The sequence below is a fragment of the Spermophilus citellus genome, assembly GCF_964194105.1.
Source record: "Spermophilus citellus genome assembly, chromosome: 11".
NCBI classification, from domain to species: Eukaryota; Metazoa; Chordata; class Mammalia; order Rodentia; family Sciuridae; genus Spermophilus; species Spermophilus citellus.
Window position 1 is genome coordinate 1467689 of NC_138192.1, and position 16028 is coordinate 1483716.

Consider the following 16028-nt stretch of genomic DNA (forward strand, 5'->3'; position numbering starts at 1 on the left):
AGGAGGACACAAAACAGAAAAGGAGCCAGATGACATGATAATCAACATAAGGGTAGGGCGTCCCCTTCCCTGCTGCAGTTAAGTAGTTTTATAGCCTGCAGCTGTACTCCAAAGGGTCTTGAGATGGAAATTCTCAAGCTTCCACAGAACCCAGAAGATGAAGCCACGGCTATGGATTGTGGAAGCTCTCTTATAAAGATCACAGGACATTCTTCCAAGGTGAAAGTCAGCTGTGACAAAGCCTAGCCTAAGAGGAATAAAGTGGATACATGTGAAGTCATCAGGGTGCCAGCAGAGGAGCAGGGGGATGGTGGCAGGAAGGTCAGTTAGGAAGTCATTGCCTGTATTACAGCAAGTCATAGGGGGAGACAGCCAGATATAAACCAATTTGACTTTAATTTTGGAAATAGAACCAATAATACTTGCTAATTAAATAAGATCATAGGAGGACATAGCAGAGAAAGGGAAGAATCAAGGAAGACTTACAGAAAGATTTCTGGGTTGAAAATTAAAGAAGAAAAAATTTTTTGAAGTGACAGCAGAGCAAAAAGGACTTATCCAATCTCCTAGCCCTGAAGCATAGGTTACATAAGAACAGGAAAAGCTTCTATCAGAGGTGAACAAGGTTCTAAAGGGACATGTTTCAGCCAAGCAAGGAAGTGACTACAATGTTGGGAAAAGAGCAAAAATGTCAGAGTTAGCAGCTCTAAACTTAGAAATGTATCCTAAAACTTGAAAGGAAAGTGACCACAACACTCAGAGCAACCGAGATATCTTTACTGCATCAGTGAAAAAGAGGAGAAAAGAGAGAGAAAGAGAGAGCGCGCAAGAGAGACAGAGAGAGCAAGAGAGAGAGAGCAAGAAAGAGGGGCCTGGCAGGAAGGAGTTTTTATAGCCCAAATCTAATGGGGTCTCTGGGTCTGCAAGCTGCCTTGTTGGCACAAGGGGGGTTAAGTGTTCAGCCTTGAGCAGGAGCTTGGGAGTTTGGGCTTGAAGCAAACAGGTGATAAAGAACCAGACTGAGGGTTTGAGTGGCCAGGTCATCCTGCAGCTAACTTTGCTTGGCATGCCCTGCAGACAATTTATTCAGCCTGTCCTGCACCTAACAAAACTAAAAAAGATCAGCAAACAATGACCAACAAGTCAATCCAGCTTATGGCCCACTTTGTTCGTGAATTAAGAATGGTTTTTACATTTTTAAAGGGTGGCAGAACATACACACAAAGCAAGTTACCTTTACTGTGTTCCATAGCTATGGATTGTGGAAGCTCTCTTATAAACATATGCTACTGACCTAAAAGTGGTCTCCATGAAGGAAACAAAAGTTATCACTTTTACAAAACATGTTCTCCAGTCCAGGATTAAAAACACTACTCTAAAGATGAGTTGATGCAGGCTACTTTGTCCAAGTGACATGTTTTGTTGCATTTATTCATCAACAGATTCTTATTTTAATTCCTAGCAGATAGTGGGGTTTTGTTTGTTTGTTTGCTTGCATTGACAGCAAAGAAAACTAGTAACAAACATCTGACAGGGAAGATGATCTGCCACTTTGACAAGTTATTCATCTAACAGAGTGGACTTTTAAATAGTTTTTATACTATTCACTGCAGTTCATGACTAAGTTTTCACAAATATTTTGAGACTGTACATGAACCAAAAAAAAAAGAAAGAAAATTTCCAAAAATTATAATCACAAATCATTTTCATGAAGATTACTGAAATTAATTGACATCAATTACATACTAAAAAATAATTCGAATTTTAAGGTGAAATTTTTGAATTAAATTTTATTTTTAATTTTCAGAAGTAAAAAAGTTATAACACTCCATATAAACTGCTAATAAGACAGTTGATATTAAGTTAACTGCATACACTAATGTTTTCCTTTTCTTGGAAATAAATATATTTATATCACATCCTTTAAAAAGTACACTAAAGGATACTTATGTTTAACAATTTCTATAACTAAATTCTAATATGTCCATGTTTTTCATGCCACTTGAAATACTCTTATACGTCAATTTAACCTTTTAGAAACTTATCACTTTTCACAATGAGAAAGCAAAAAATAATATATAATGAAAAGGAGCAAGCCTGAATCATTTATTCTCTTTGTCAAAAGATACAGATTAAGTGTGGGGATCAATATAACCACAGAGACAGACTCTTCTGTTTCTAACATTTACTTCTGGCTCAGAAAAAAAAAAAATGATAATGTATAATCTATTGGTGAATATGACTTCACTATCAAATTCTTCCCTATTTGTAAGGAAAAAAAATAGGTTTAATGTTTAAGAGAAGAATTGGTTTAACACAATTTTGTTATTATCACAATTTAAGAAATATCCACAGGAACCTCTTGGAAAACAGGTTACAGAACATTCACCCCATTTGGGAGATTAGGCAATCCTAAATCCACATAAAGAAAAAATTTAAAACACATTTTGTCCTCACACATTACTTTTCCTCTGCACAAAGTTCAGATTAAATGTCTTTAAAGATCACTTTTGGATGTCTCCCTCAAGAGCTCACATAATAGAAGTGTGGTACCTAGTGTGGCAATGTTAAGAGGTGGTGGTAGTACCTTTAAGAGATGGGCCTAGTGAGAGGTCATTACTGGCCCCTCCCCATTCTCTGGTGTTCTGTCTCACTACCTTCTGTCACACCCTCCTGCATGGATTATGATGTCATCCACTGTGAAGTGACATTGCCAGAGGCCCTTACCAGAGGCAGTACTTGTGGATTTTCAACCTCCAAAATCATGAGCTAAATAAATGTCTTTTCTTAATAAGTAACCTAACCTTGAGTATTTCATTATAGCAACTGAAAACAGATTAATACAACTTTTATCTGTTTCAGCAACTTAATATAAATGAAATGCAACCTTCATTTTTAAATAAAAATAACACCATATTTTAAACTGCAAATAGGACTCTCATTATAAAACAATGAGTTCAATAGCAAATTCTTATGTCTAGATAATTATTTACCATAATTAATGTGTGTGTAATTTGAAGCTCTCAAATTATTTTCAACTCAAGACAATCAGGCTACTGGAGTCATTTCTTCATCTGAGTCATTTGATTCACCTTTTAGTTCCAATTCCTCTAAATTTTTGTCTATAGTTAAAATAGTTTTCCTCTTCCTCTTCTTAGGAACTGCATCATTAGCACAGAGTTTTCTCATTTTAATGTTTGGCAATTTCTTCAGATCAAAATCCCATTCCCTAGACAAAAGAGAGAATATAGAGTGTTAGCAGAAGTTGAAGTGAAAAGGAGACAGTCAATTTTCAAAAACCCTGAAAATAACTGAAAAAAGTATATAAATTTACAACAGATTTCAAGTGTACTAGGAAGAACCAATATAAATGAACAAGGAAAAAAACAACATACAAGAACCGAGGCTTGCTTTTTCCATTTTCTCATTCATCTATAGTAGCAATGTCTGCACAGGGAATCCCACATATTCAAAACACCAAAAGCAAACAGCAAAATATTAGAAGTTACAAGAAGGCTCTATTCCATTCCTTTATTCACCTAAAACTAACTTTCCCACCAACCTTCCTCAGGCTACATGACTTAAGATCACAAAAGCAGAAACTATGTCATCCCTGGCAACTCTCTCAAATAGACACCAGATAGGTTTTTCTTTTCATGTGATATATTATAGTTAACAATCAGTAATCAAATAACTGTTATTAAGAGAAAATTTTCAGGGCTGAGGTTGTGGCTCACTGGTAGAAAGCTTGACTAGCATGTGTGAGGAACTGGGTTTGATTCTCAGCACTCCTATAAATAAATAAATAATAAAGGTTAAAAAAATAGTGCTAAAGCAGAATGTAAAACAAAGAAACTTTCCTATTTTTCAACCTCAGTATTTTCTATGACAATTCTATGTTCAATTACTTTAGGAGCAATATGAGGACTGTTTCAAGAACTGAACTCTAATCAGCAATGCTAACAAACTATGTTCATCTCTTCTTTCATTTATGATTTTCTTTGGAAGAAGCAGAACAAACATTGTTTCAGAAATAAGGAGCAAATTTTAGATTTGATTTTGCCTGGATTTAAATTTATCCATTTCAATTAACAAAAAATTTCAGGCCTATCAACCTAAGCTAATCAAGATCAAAATGATTAATCAAGAGCATTTTCAAAAGACAGAGAATCTGTTTGAGAATTAAAAACTTAAAACCCTACTTAGCACTCTCCCTGATTACAAGGGGTACAATTAGAGAGACCTCTGAAATCACTTTCTATTAAGTACCTATCTTCTCTCCAAAAGAAGGTGCTAGAATAGTTTCAGAATCTGACTCTGAGCCATCAAGTATTAAATTATTATGAAAAAGTAAGTCATTATCACTTTAGCATATATCACGTTTCAAATAAATACAAGGGGGCTGGGGATGTGGCTCAAGCGGTAGCGCGCTCGCCTGACATGCATGCGGCCCGGGTTCGATCCTCAGCACCACATACAAACAAAGATGTTGTGTCCACTGAAAACAACAAAATAAATATCAAATAAATACAAAATACAGAAAATATTAATAAAAAGAAATCTGATTTTCTTTTATTGCTAATGTCTAGAATTGAAAAGGAAGATTTATGTCACATGTATTTTACATACAGCTTCCAGGGAACAATAAAAGAGACACTCACCTAAAAGTTTTCAGATTGTTTGCATTTAAAATGTCTGGGATCTCTGGAAAAGAAAACAATTTATAGCCATTAGACATTTTCTCTCTTAATTACATCGTTTTTTAGTTTCTTCATTTATTATATCAAATACAACAAATAATAATTGATACCAAGAATATCCAAAGGAAAACACAATTTTAAAACGCTGTTATAATTAACTTACAAAGTCTGGCAAGTATAGTTTAGTTTAAGGTGATTTAAGAAGAATAATATTAAGTAATAAATCCTAACACATAATTTATGAAATTAAACTAAACTATTATGAAATTAAACTAAACTATTATGAACAATATGCTGAAATGTTTTATATTTTTCCTTGGTGAAAAGTATAATTTTTTCAAGTACATACTTAATCATGACATGGTAGAGTTTCTCTAAGGAAAGCAAAGACTATTTAGTATTAAAATAGGACATCATTTAAAATAAAAAAAAACAGTTTGAAAAGCTATAACCAAATAGATGCTCAAAAAGGTCAATAAAATTTAAATCCATTTTTAATAAAAACTAGATGTGTGGAAGTTCTTTACCATGATTATAAAGCTATCATAAATTAATATGTATTCACTCTTATTGCTGAAATGCCCATCTAGCCAATGTAATAAAATATTAAATAAATGCAGTATCAATTAACAGAAAGATAAAAACCAAAATGTTTGATACAACTGTACATTGTCTTTTATTATATTTTCAGAAAGTAAAGAGGATGAGGGACTAGGTGTTAGGTGTAAATTAATTTTTAAAAAAAAACAGGATCCTAATAAAATGAGTCAGAAACAGTTACATTACCAGGGAGCAAAGGGAGAAAAGGTGTTCATATTTTGTCTTCTCAAAATTTATGAAACAGACTTCTGGAGACAATCTGTCCACATGTTTCTACACACTTGCAAACTAGTCAGAATTCACAAGGCTTCTTTCACCAGCTATGCTCCCTGATTCTGGAAGAAGCACGGGGTATAGTCAGAAGAGCACTGGATCTAAGCTCTAGCACTGTCGCTATCACCAGGATATGTTTTACTTGGATGGACTCTGCTAATTCCTGCTAATTAATCAAGCTGCCACATATTGAACAGACTATAAGGGGAATGATTAGCAGCAGAGACCAAAAGGGAGTAAATAATTATACAGTGGAGATAAAGGTAGTTTGAACTAGGGAGATGGTGGTAGTACAGGCAAAAGCCGTAAGATTAAAAATATATTCTGCTAATGGGTTGGATATGAACTGTGAAAATGGACTCCAGAGTTTCTAATCTGAGCAACTGGACAAGTGGTGATACCAATGATTAAAATGTGGAACTTGTAGGAGGCTTAAGTTTTAGGAGAAAAGCAGGCTTTTGCTTTCTAATGTCATTTTTTTTGAGATTCCTGTAAGACCTTCAAGTAGAGAGTTTGAAATATCCAAGTTTGATAGATCTGGGGACAAGATAGGGTTGACCATATGTATATCGAAGTTATCAGCATTTAGATAGGATTTAAACTCATGGCTCTAAATGAGATTAACTAAAAAATGGGGTATAAAAAAGAGAAGTAAGTTGGATATGAAGAAACTTTTAGTTGGTTAGGATGAAGAGATTCAGCTTAGCAAAAAGTCATGACCAGTCACCTAGGGAGAACGAGAAAAGCTCAGGGTCTTCTATACCAGATAAAAAGTATGCAAAAAATAAGTTTTGTTTTGCATCAAATGCTGATATAAGTCCAGTGCAACAACTATTTTGTCTTAGCAACCTGAAGGTCATCAGTTGCTGGTACTTTTGGTTGAGTGGTAGGGACAAAGTCAAGTTAAAATAGGTTCCAAAAAAGCCAGTTATAGTGGAGTACGTATATAATCCCAGAGACTTGGAAGGCTAAGGCAGGAGAATGGCAAGTTCAAGGACAGTCTCAGCAACTTGGTATGGCTCTGTCTCAAATTAAAAAAATAAAATACAAACAAGCTATGGATGTAGTTCAGTGTTAGAGCAAAACTGGGTTCAATCCCCAGTATAGTTAAATAAATAAATGAAATTTTAAAAGAAGAAAATTAAAAACAAGGAAATGGAGTCTAATTCTATGGTCTTAGAAGGTAAATACTTAAGTTAAAAAAAAGACATAGGACTATCTGAAGCTCTCTGCCACCCTCTCTTTTATTAAGTACTATGTCAGTCACTTTCATTAATTAAATCTTACTTAACTTTGGAACAACCTAGGAAGTTGGTAATACTATCTTTTCTATTTTTAACTTGAGGCTTAACAACCTGTTAAATAACTTGACCGCTGTTATACAGTTGGCTATAAGGACTTAAGTCTGGCTCTATCTAGTTCTACAGCTATTCTCTGTTGCTTTTTCAGTTATAAAACTCAATTTTCAGGAATGAAATAGGACTGCCACCCACTGCAGAGTTTCTAGTATTACCCACAGAAAATTTGCTTAGGATCCTATATTTTCATGAAAACTTAAAAACTTAATTTTGCTATTAAATATTTCACTTAATATACCTTCCAAGTAAAGCCTTGTAACACAAATGCTTAGTGGGACCAGGTAAGACCTATGAAGTAAGGGTGAGGGCCACAGCAAACTTTTAAATATATGCCAAGGTCCAGGAGAGATAGCTGCTAATCTACTCCCACAGATGATGCTGCCAGATTATCTGTTTTTTTTTAAAAAGAAGTCAGAAATCTGTATTTATCCAGTTGAAATCATCAGCTATTATTCCCTCTCTACTTAAAAATGACAATTAATAAGCTAATTAAATACTATTTTCCGGCCATGCAGCCTTTGGGTAATCACCAATTTGTGGCTTTGCAAGTCTTAGCATCTTCTTCTACTAAGTGATTTTTCTGACCACAGTGTTACCAAAGTAATAACATACTGATCTTTATGAATTAACTAGACAGGATACAATTCAAAGAAACAAATTTTGATTTCTAAAGTTGTTCAAGGATGATTAAATGTGGAGCTAGATGGAACAAGAATTGGAAAATGAAAAGAACATAGTATCTATTCCAATTAGATACAGCTGGAGATGGACTAGTAGCACCCCTATAACAAAACAAATTAGGTACACACTGAAAAGGAAAGAAAAACACTATGATCACACTAGAAAGACAGTATGTCACTGTCACACAATTGAGTTTTGTTGGGTATACAGGGGAAAAATGAACCTAAAGATTATTCTATACACATAGAAAAGGAAATCAAACTAAATCAATAGAAAAAATAAAATTCAACCTTTGAAATAAATTACAAATCTGATACCATTATTATTTTAGAAAGAAAAAGCATAGAGCACACACCAAGGCCATATCCTTCATACTGCTGTCTCTCCCGCTCCATCGTCTGCTTGATAACTGTTTCCCGGGAAAAGTGCCGCCTTCCTTGCCTGTCCTTGATGCTGTTATGTAACTCGATCTGCTCCAGCTCACTGCTAAATCTATTTAAATACCTATAAAAATATAAAAATGATTTGAATTTGGGCTCATATTAGTTCATTTAAAACTAAACCTCTAGCTTTCAGAGGTCCTTTACATTTTTACATTCCTCATGTCCTCAAACCTTTTAAACTTTTCCCTGGATAACTTGACCATATCCTTCATTTCATCAACCAAATCACAGCCTATTATCTGTTGAACTAAGGCCTCTCATATTCAACTACCAGGTCTATTTAGATGTCCCCTAGTAGCTTCACTTTTAAAACCCCAAACTTGTCATCACCCTGTCCCTGCCCATCACCCACTACCTGCTCCATCTCTTGGGCTCCCTACTTCAGGGAACAGTTATGATCATTCATATAGCTGTCCAAGCAAAGTATGCAGGCATTCTGCTTGGCTCCTCTTTCCCTTTCATTCTACATATAAGTTTTCACTAAAGACTAAGATTTCCACATTCTTCACATCTCTGGAATCTTTTCATTTCTCTTTATCATACCAGTCAGATGCCACTATCATCTTTTGACTGGACTACCTATATCCTGACCAAAGCCATGTGTCCTTCTCTGTATTACCTTATCCTCATAACCGTGACCTTCCTGAAATTTAGTTCAGGTGCTTTCTGTAAAAGCTCTCCATGCCTCCTAATTCTCTTAGATAAGGTCCAAACTCTTAAGACACATGAGGTCTCTCCTAAGACAGTTGTTACTTATTACAACAACCACACTTCCCTCCTTAAACTTGTTACTTCATTCAGTGTTAAAATGTCTGGCAGGTCACTGCATGCGTCATCTTTGCTGTCACCTCTGGGCTTTCTAGATATTATTCTCTTGAACTAGATGCCTTTCAAACCACCTTACGATGGTCTATTAATCCCCATCTGTGAGTGCCAAGGTAGATGACACCTCCAGGAAACCTCTAATATCCTAAGAAATAGGGCTGACTATTACTCTGAGGCCCAGAAAGACTACAAACCTACTGAAGGGGCCAAGCTAGGATACAAATCTAAAGTCTTTCTGATAACAACGTCTATTTGCTTATTCACAATCCCAGGTCAGAGCTCTGTCTCTAAGAATAAGATTAAAGAATCTCCTATTCTGTCCCTTTGCTTATAATATGCTCAGTGTTTACCTTTCAACTAATTCACAAGCATCTTTATTTGAATACCCCATTTTTTGGGGGATCCAGATGACTTTGAAGCCACTGCAGTTTTTCACCTATAAATTAAAAATAACAACATATTTTTTTAGCATGACAAGTCATCATTTAAGCAAAGAGGTTTATTATATTCTCAACATCAATGTGCTTCAAAGAGAACCAAAATTTATTTTAATACTAAATATAAAGCTCTGTGTAGGCACAAAACAAATTAAACCAGAAAAGAAGGCAAGCAGGCAGAAAGCCACACAGAAAGACAGGCAGGTAGGCAGGCAGATTTAATAGACTATGAAGTTCTAAGTATTTAAAAAGCAAAAAGCAGTATGGAGATTACTCAGAAAACTAGGTATGGAACCACCATATGACCCAACTATCCCACTCCTTGGTATTTTCCCAAAAGATATAAAATCAGCATACTACAGTGACACAGCCAGATCGTTTATAGCAAATTCACAATAACTAAATAATGGAATCATTCCAGATGCTCATTGATAGACAAATGGATTAAGAAACTGTGAATTATATTTATTTTAAAAAATGGAGTTCTACTCAGTCACAAAAAAGAATGAAATTATGGCATTTGCTGGTAAATGGATAAAAACGAAGAATATCATACTAAGTAAAATAAGCCAAACTCAAAAACTCAAAAGTCAAATGTTTTCTCATGTGTGGAAGCTAAAGTAAAATAAAGGAAAGGAGGAGGGAAAGATAGGATAACAAAGATAAAAAAAAGATTAGTAATACAGAAGAAAAAGGTCAAGAGGTAGAGTGGAGGGATGGGTAAGGAGAGACAATGCAGAATCAATTCTTTAAAAAAAATCATGATACATGCATACATAAATATACCACAGGATATTTCACCTTTATGCATAAGTAAAAAGAATCCATCAAATATAAATAAATAGGCAAGTTAAAGGAAGTCTAATAGAACAGAGGAAGGAGAATGGGAGAGGTGAGGGAGATTAGGAAAGAAAAGGCGAGGGCAAAGAGAGGGATCATGAACTAAAATTGATTTCCATGCATGTATGAGTTTGTTGGGATAAACCCAACTACTCTCTATAACTATAAAGCTTTACTAAAAATAAACAAACAAACAGCAAGATAAACAGCAAAATTTCTAAAATAAGTCAACAGATAAGCACAAACTAGTTTTGGGTGAATCACTAACACTGCTTATTCTAAATACTTAATGATTTGCTTCATTTTGTTTCACTCCAGTCTCATTTAAAAAAGACTGATAAAAACAGTATTATACTAGGAAATTAAAAAAAAAAGAGTATAAGATAAACATTCATGATAGCCAGAATTTTAAGTAATTTAATTTTAAGTAATTTTATTTACCAATAAGATTGAGACATAAGGCCTTTTCATTCTTTAACCTTGGTAGGAAAGAAATATTTGTTAAAAATTTTACAAAGCAAATTTTTAAATTTGCAAAAAATAACAAGAAAGCTATCCAAAGAAAAATTTTTGACACCTGAAAACATTAAATTTAACACAGAAACATGGAATGCTATGCTTCTATTTAACTTACTGGAAAAAGTTCTTAGAAACTTTGTTTTAGCTCTTCAACAACTAAAGAAAGCCTATAGAATCAGTTTTGAAAATATAAATGAAAATTTGAGTGGATTATGGATGTTCAGGTGGGTTTTGTGACAAGCAGAATACTTATGCACAAAACAGTAATGAACACTCCAAAAGATCAAACTGCTGCCACCAAGATCAAAATGCACTACTGCAATATCTTTTAAATTTCAAAAAACTCAAAACAAGGTGATTACTTTTCATAAATCTGAAAAGAATTGTGACATAAAATGTTCATTTCTTTTCAGAAACCGTGTAGGTTAACATATACCTCCTACTATTGATAGTCTAAATATTTAACTCATTCAAGAAACCTTTATATATTAAAGTATACTACTGTACATAGAACAATTTGGACACAAATAATGAAAAGACACTCACTTTTCTTTCTTATCTTGTTTGTGGGCCTCTCTCGTAATTTGAGCTGCTTTTCTACTATACGGATGGATGACTTTTTTTTCCTGTCCTGTACTTCTTCCCTTTGGTACTTTAGGCTAAAATGTAGGAACACATGACATGTATGGTCAGTTACATTGACTCTAGTCAATTCTTTGGTGAAATTAATTTTAACAATAATGTAATAGAAATACAGTGAGTCAGAAACATAATCATTCTAGCAGGCTGTTTCTGGGATAAGAGATATGATATGTTCTAACCATGTAAGACAATTAAAAAGGCATGAACAGGGCAGTAAACTCTTCTCTTCAATCATTCCATCTGAAAAATATGTACAGAGAATACAGATAGCAAAGAGTTTCAGGCCTGGAGATCTGTGTTACAGGATGACTAGGGGTAGAGGAACACAGGATATTTGTGAGAGTTTGCAGAAGTTGCACATGGAAGAGAGTGGGCAGTGAATCAAGCAAAATCAAAGCTGGCCTTATGGTCTTGCAGATTATTATTAATAAATAATAGAAGCTATCTCAAAATCAGTACATCCAAATATTTTCCCTCTCAAAATCAGCAAATCCAAAATTATTTTCTCACTTAAGCCTCATACCAATTAACAAGGTTACAATTCATTCGGTCCTCCAAACTATATGTCTGTTATCATTAGTATAAAATCCTAAGTCTTATCCTACCAATATAATTAAGGAATCAGGTTTGGCTCTCTATAATAGAAACCCAAAATAATAATATCTTAACTCCAACAAAGTTTAGTTCTCCCTGTTAAAAGCAGGTGCTGGAGGTTTTGCCCCCAAAAGCCCTCAGAGATCTAGGCTTAGGTTATAACTTCTTACATTGTCTAAGATGGCTTAATGCCAAGTATACTCTGCAGCCAGTGAGCATTTAGAAAGAAAATTCAGAATTCAAACTCTTTTCCTGTAAGAGCATGATTTGGGAAGTTCAGATTGTTTTGTTAACATCCTAATGATCAAAACTTAGTCACAGTGTTTATATATAGAGAAGAAATTATTATATTATTTAATTCTTGACAAACAAATCTAACTACTATAGAAAAAAATATATTAGGAGACAACTGAAGGTCTCAAACAACTGAAGGTCTCTTAACAAAATGCCAAGAATCTTCAGAGTCTTCTTTCAAAATTACTGTCAATTGCCTTAGTTCAACTCTCATGATCTCTCATGATTAGGATGCTCTTTAGGGTCTTCCTGCCAGTCCCTTTTCAAAGAAGTCACAGAACTTCTCTTTCTAAAACACTAATCTAGTAAAATTCTCATTATTTGCTTAAAGAGCTCCACTGGCTCACAGTTTGGTCCTAAATCTTTAGCATGGAAAACAATTTATCCTCAACCTGCTTCTCCAGCATTAACCACACTCCTTCACAAAAGATCTTTTTCTCCATTCTTACTGAAGTTTTCACCATTCCAGATATACCATGAATATTATAACTTCTTGAGACTGCATTTCTTGTTACCTACAAAATCCATTCCCTTCCTTGTCCTTTGATAAGACGCAGCTCAAAATCACTTTCTTTTAAAACTCCCTTGGCAGGATTATTTAAAATGAAAATTAATTCCTCATTCACACCTGTATTCATTCTTCTAACAAATAGGCACTGAATGTTCTCATTTCTTGAAAACTTTCACCAGAGAAGATATGTGCAAGTCTGAAACACAGGGTATAACTGGAAGTTGGCTACAGGCACAGGTAAGTAAGAGTAAAATCATCAAAAAACCATAGAAGATATATGCTTTTGCACATATGTTCTCTTCACATCTGGGGAGTAGAACAGAGAAGGGGAGGTGTGATAACAATTTTTCTTTTTTTTTTTATAACAATTTTTTCAAGCATAAAGTCTACCTACCAAACATGAATCAAATAAAAATTTGGAACATGTGGTAGGCTGCCTCTAAGATGATCTCCAAAGAAACCCACTTCCTGATATTCATGTCCTTATATAATCCCCTCCCTTTGAGTGTGGGCTGGACCTAGTGACTCACTTTAAGAACAGCATTTGGTAAATGTCAATTCCAAGATTAGGGTATGAAAGGACTCTGGCTTCTGTCTTCTCACTTGTCTTTCTCATGGAAACCAGGTGTCATATAGTAAGCTGCCCTATGGACAGGCCCACATGGCATAACTGATAAAGGCCTCAGGCCAACAGCCAGAATAGAACTGAGTCCAACAATGCAGGAGGGGCTGAACCCTACCAAGAACCATGTTAGTGAGCTTTGAAGTGCATCCTTCCTAGTTATGTCCCACAGCCCCAAGTGATTGACCATGAGAAACCTTGAAACACAGCATCCAGGAAGGCCATATCCGATTACTTCCCACCCACAAGAACTGCGAGATTAAAAAAAATAGTATTGGGATTGAATTAAGGGGCACTTAACCACTGAGTCACATCCCCAATCCTTTTCATTTTTTATTTCAGAGAGAATCTTGCTAAATTGCTTAGGGCCTAAGTCACTGAGGCTGCCTGAAATACAGGCATGCACCACCACCATGCCCAGCTACAAATATTATTTTAAGCCACTAAATTTTAGAATAACTTCTGTACACAGAAGATGGTAACTAATGTGAAAAAAAAAAAATAAAACAAGCACTGTTTGAAAAAAAACTTCATCTCATATACATCATAATCAATAAAATTCTTTATTTTAAAACAGTGAAAAGGGTCACAAATCTTAAGGAAAAAAGATAAACTCTATGAAACTGTTATGACTTAACAACTAATATAGTTAGGAAGGTTTCAGTGATATATGTAAGTCCACAAAAAATTTCCTTTGAAGAGTCAAAAACTTTCATTAGAAAAAAAGTTTGATACTCTTCTGAGTATGAAAATGTCCTCAAGGTTTTTCAGTTAAAGAAGACTTAGCACAAAGAAAGTACACAAAACTAAACACATATTCTGACTCATTGTAGTTTATGGATTCCTTATAGTAATTTAATTATGAGGTTTCCTCAAGGCATGATATGAATATATAACAAGGCAAAGAAATATGCGCAAGGTTTGCATTTCAAAGCATTTTCATATTTTTCAGTACATTAAAATTAAAAATGCTTTGACAGGAAAAAACTGAGGTAAACCTCAATAAAATGTTAACCTACAAAGCAGTGAAAGTCTAAGTCAGTCTGAAAAGATTATTTCTATTTAAATTAATTGCTCCTGGGGAAACCAATTTTCTGTCATGTTGGCCTGACACTGAAAATGAGCAGGGTGATAGGTGACCTACACACACTTCAACACACATATAGGCTGAAAACCTAGATCAAGAAATACAAACTGGATAAAAAATTCCAAATTTCTTGGACATTAGGATATTTGAGTTGCAAATCAACTTTTGGAACTCCAAATGTACTTTATCATAGGAAATAATCAATACTTCTAAAGCCAAATTCAAGAGTCTGAACTCAGACATTATTAACAAAATAAAATTTTAAAGTCCATATTATGTAGTAAAATAAGACAATACAAATACCATTTGTTAACAATTCTTTCTCTATATCACAAAAGCTTAGGTGAGCTTTTTTTGAAGGGAAGGAGGGAGCATCTTCTGTGAGTTCATGTTTCAGATTACTGTTAAATATTTCAAGTACTCAAAAAATGTAAATAAAGTAAAAAGCATATAATTTCTTAAAAATTTGGTATATCAGTCCATATTCTAAGCTCCTCATAGGTCATACATAAGCACAAAACATGAAATAATGTGAGTCCTAGAAAAAAAATTGCAGATTAAATTTCAGAATAAGATCTTTTTAAACATTACATAAAATCCATAAGACTAAAAGAAAATAACAACTCCAACTACATAAAAATTTAAAATTCGTAACTACAAAGCTGCAAGATTAAAAGACTGAAAATCTAAAAAATTAGAACAAAACTAAACAAACAAACAATAGAGTAAAAAAGTTTTTTTTAAATGTTTCAATTGATATGTGGTTTAATTTAAAAGAAACTTAAGTTAAAACATTTAAAAACTGGAATTATTAAGACTGAAAAAAATAAAAAATGATTAGCTTTGCATATGTGAGCATGTGGTTAAACTGGGACTCTCACAAACCAGTGGGGTATAAACTGGTAGTCCTCTAGAGAGCAATTTGTCAAGACAAAAGTGAGTTTTGACCAAGGAATTCTACTTCTATTAATTATTTTATAGACATATTTACACATGTACAAATGGAAAAAATAATAATCAATGCAGCAGTATTACAGTGTCTACAGCAGCAAAGGAATGGGAACAGTTTAAATGTTCCATCAGGGATCAGTTTAAATAAATTTCAGTAAAAGCAAACAATGGAAGAGTAGCTGTTTAAAAACCAAGTGCTTTAGTTCAATTTCTATTCTCATAATGGAAAATTTACAAAAGAAAAAAAGCTTATTTAGGCTCACAGTACTGGAGGATGGGAAATCCAAGATGAGACAGCTGCTTCTGGTGAGGGCCTCCTGCTGCTTCTTAGCATGATGGGAGTGAAAAGAGGAGAAAGAGAATACATAACAAGCGTACATCCCAGAAAGAAAAGGGGCTGAACTCCAAGGACAACCAACCCATTTCTAAGCCATTTGGGTGAAAAAGGCATCAATCTATTAAAGAGGGCTCTGCTCCATGATCCAAACATCTCCTATCTAGGTCCCCCAACACAGCCACATAGAGCAATCTAGGTTCCAACACAGTAACTTCTGAGGAACACATTCAAATCTATTTACTAACATGGACTGCTCTCTAAAATCAAGTAAGACAAAAAAAAGCAAGGGGCATAGGATTGTGTCTATTACACTA

General features: G+C 34.2%; 1 protein-coding gene and 1 long non-coding RNA gene across 5 annotated transcripts in view; one reads left to right on the forward strand and one right to left on the reverse strand.

Moving 5' to 3' along the window:
- The window catches only part of LOC308631121, a 1170527-nt gene that overhangs the window by 268754 nt on the left and 885745 nt on the right, over positions 1–16028 (forward strand). The gene's annotated exons all lie outside the window — the stretch shown is intronic.
- On the reverse strand, positions 1908–9290 carry LOC308630545 (translation machinery-associated protein 16-like). Of its 3 annotated transcripts, XR_014017950.1 has the most exons (5): positions 7968–8104; positions 5487–5635; positions 4662–4704; positions 3396–3447; positions 3090–3229 (listed from the first exon to the last, which is right to left on the reverse strand). XR_014017950.1 is itself a non-coding variant. In XM_081260639.1 (4 exons), exons 1-4 carry the CDS (start codon positions 9269–9271, stop codon positions 3049–3051), a joined length of 414 nt encoding a protein of 137 aa, XP_081116765.1. In that variant the 5' UTR covers positions 9272–9290; the 3' UTR covers positions 1908–3048. The 3 variants fall into 3 exon arrangements, 1 of the variants encoding a protein (XP_081116765.1); XM_081260639.1 differs by lacking the exons at positions 3396–3447; positions 5487–5635 and adding an exon at positions 9231–9290 and having other exon boundaries at positions 1908–3229; positions 7968–8116; XR_014017951.1 differs by lacking the exon at positions 3396–3447 and having other exon boundaries at positions 3139–3229.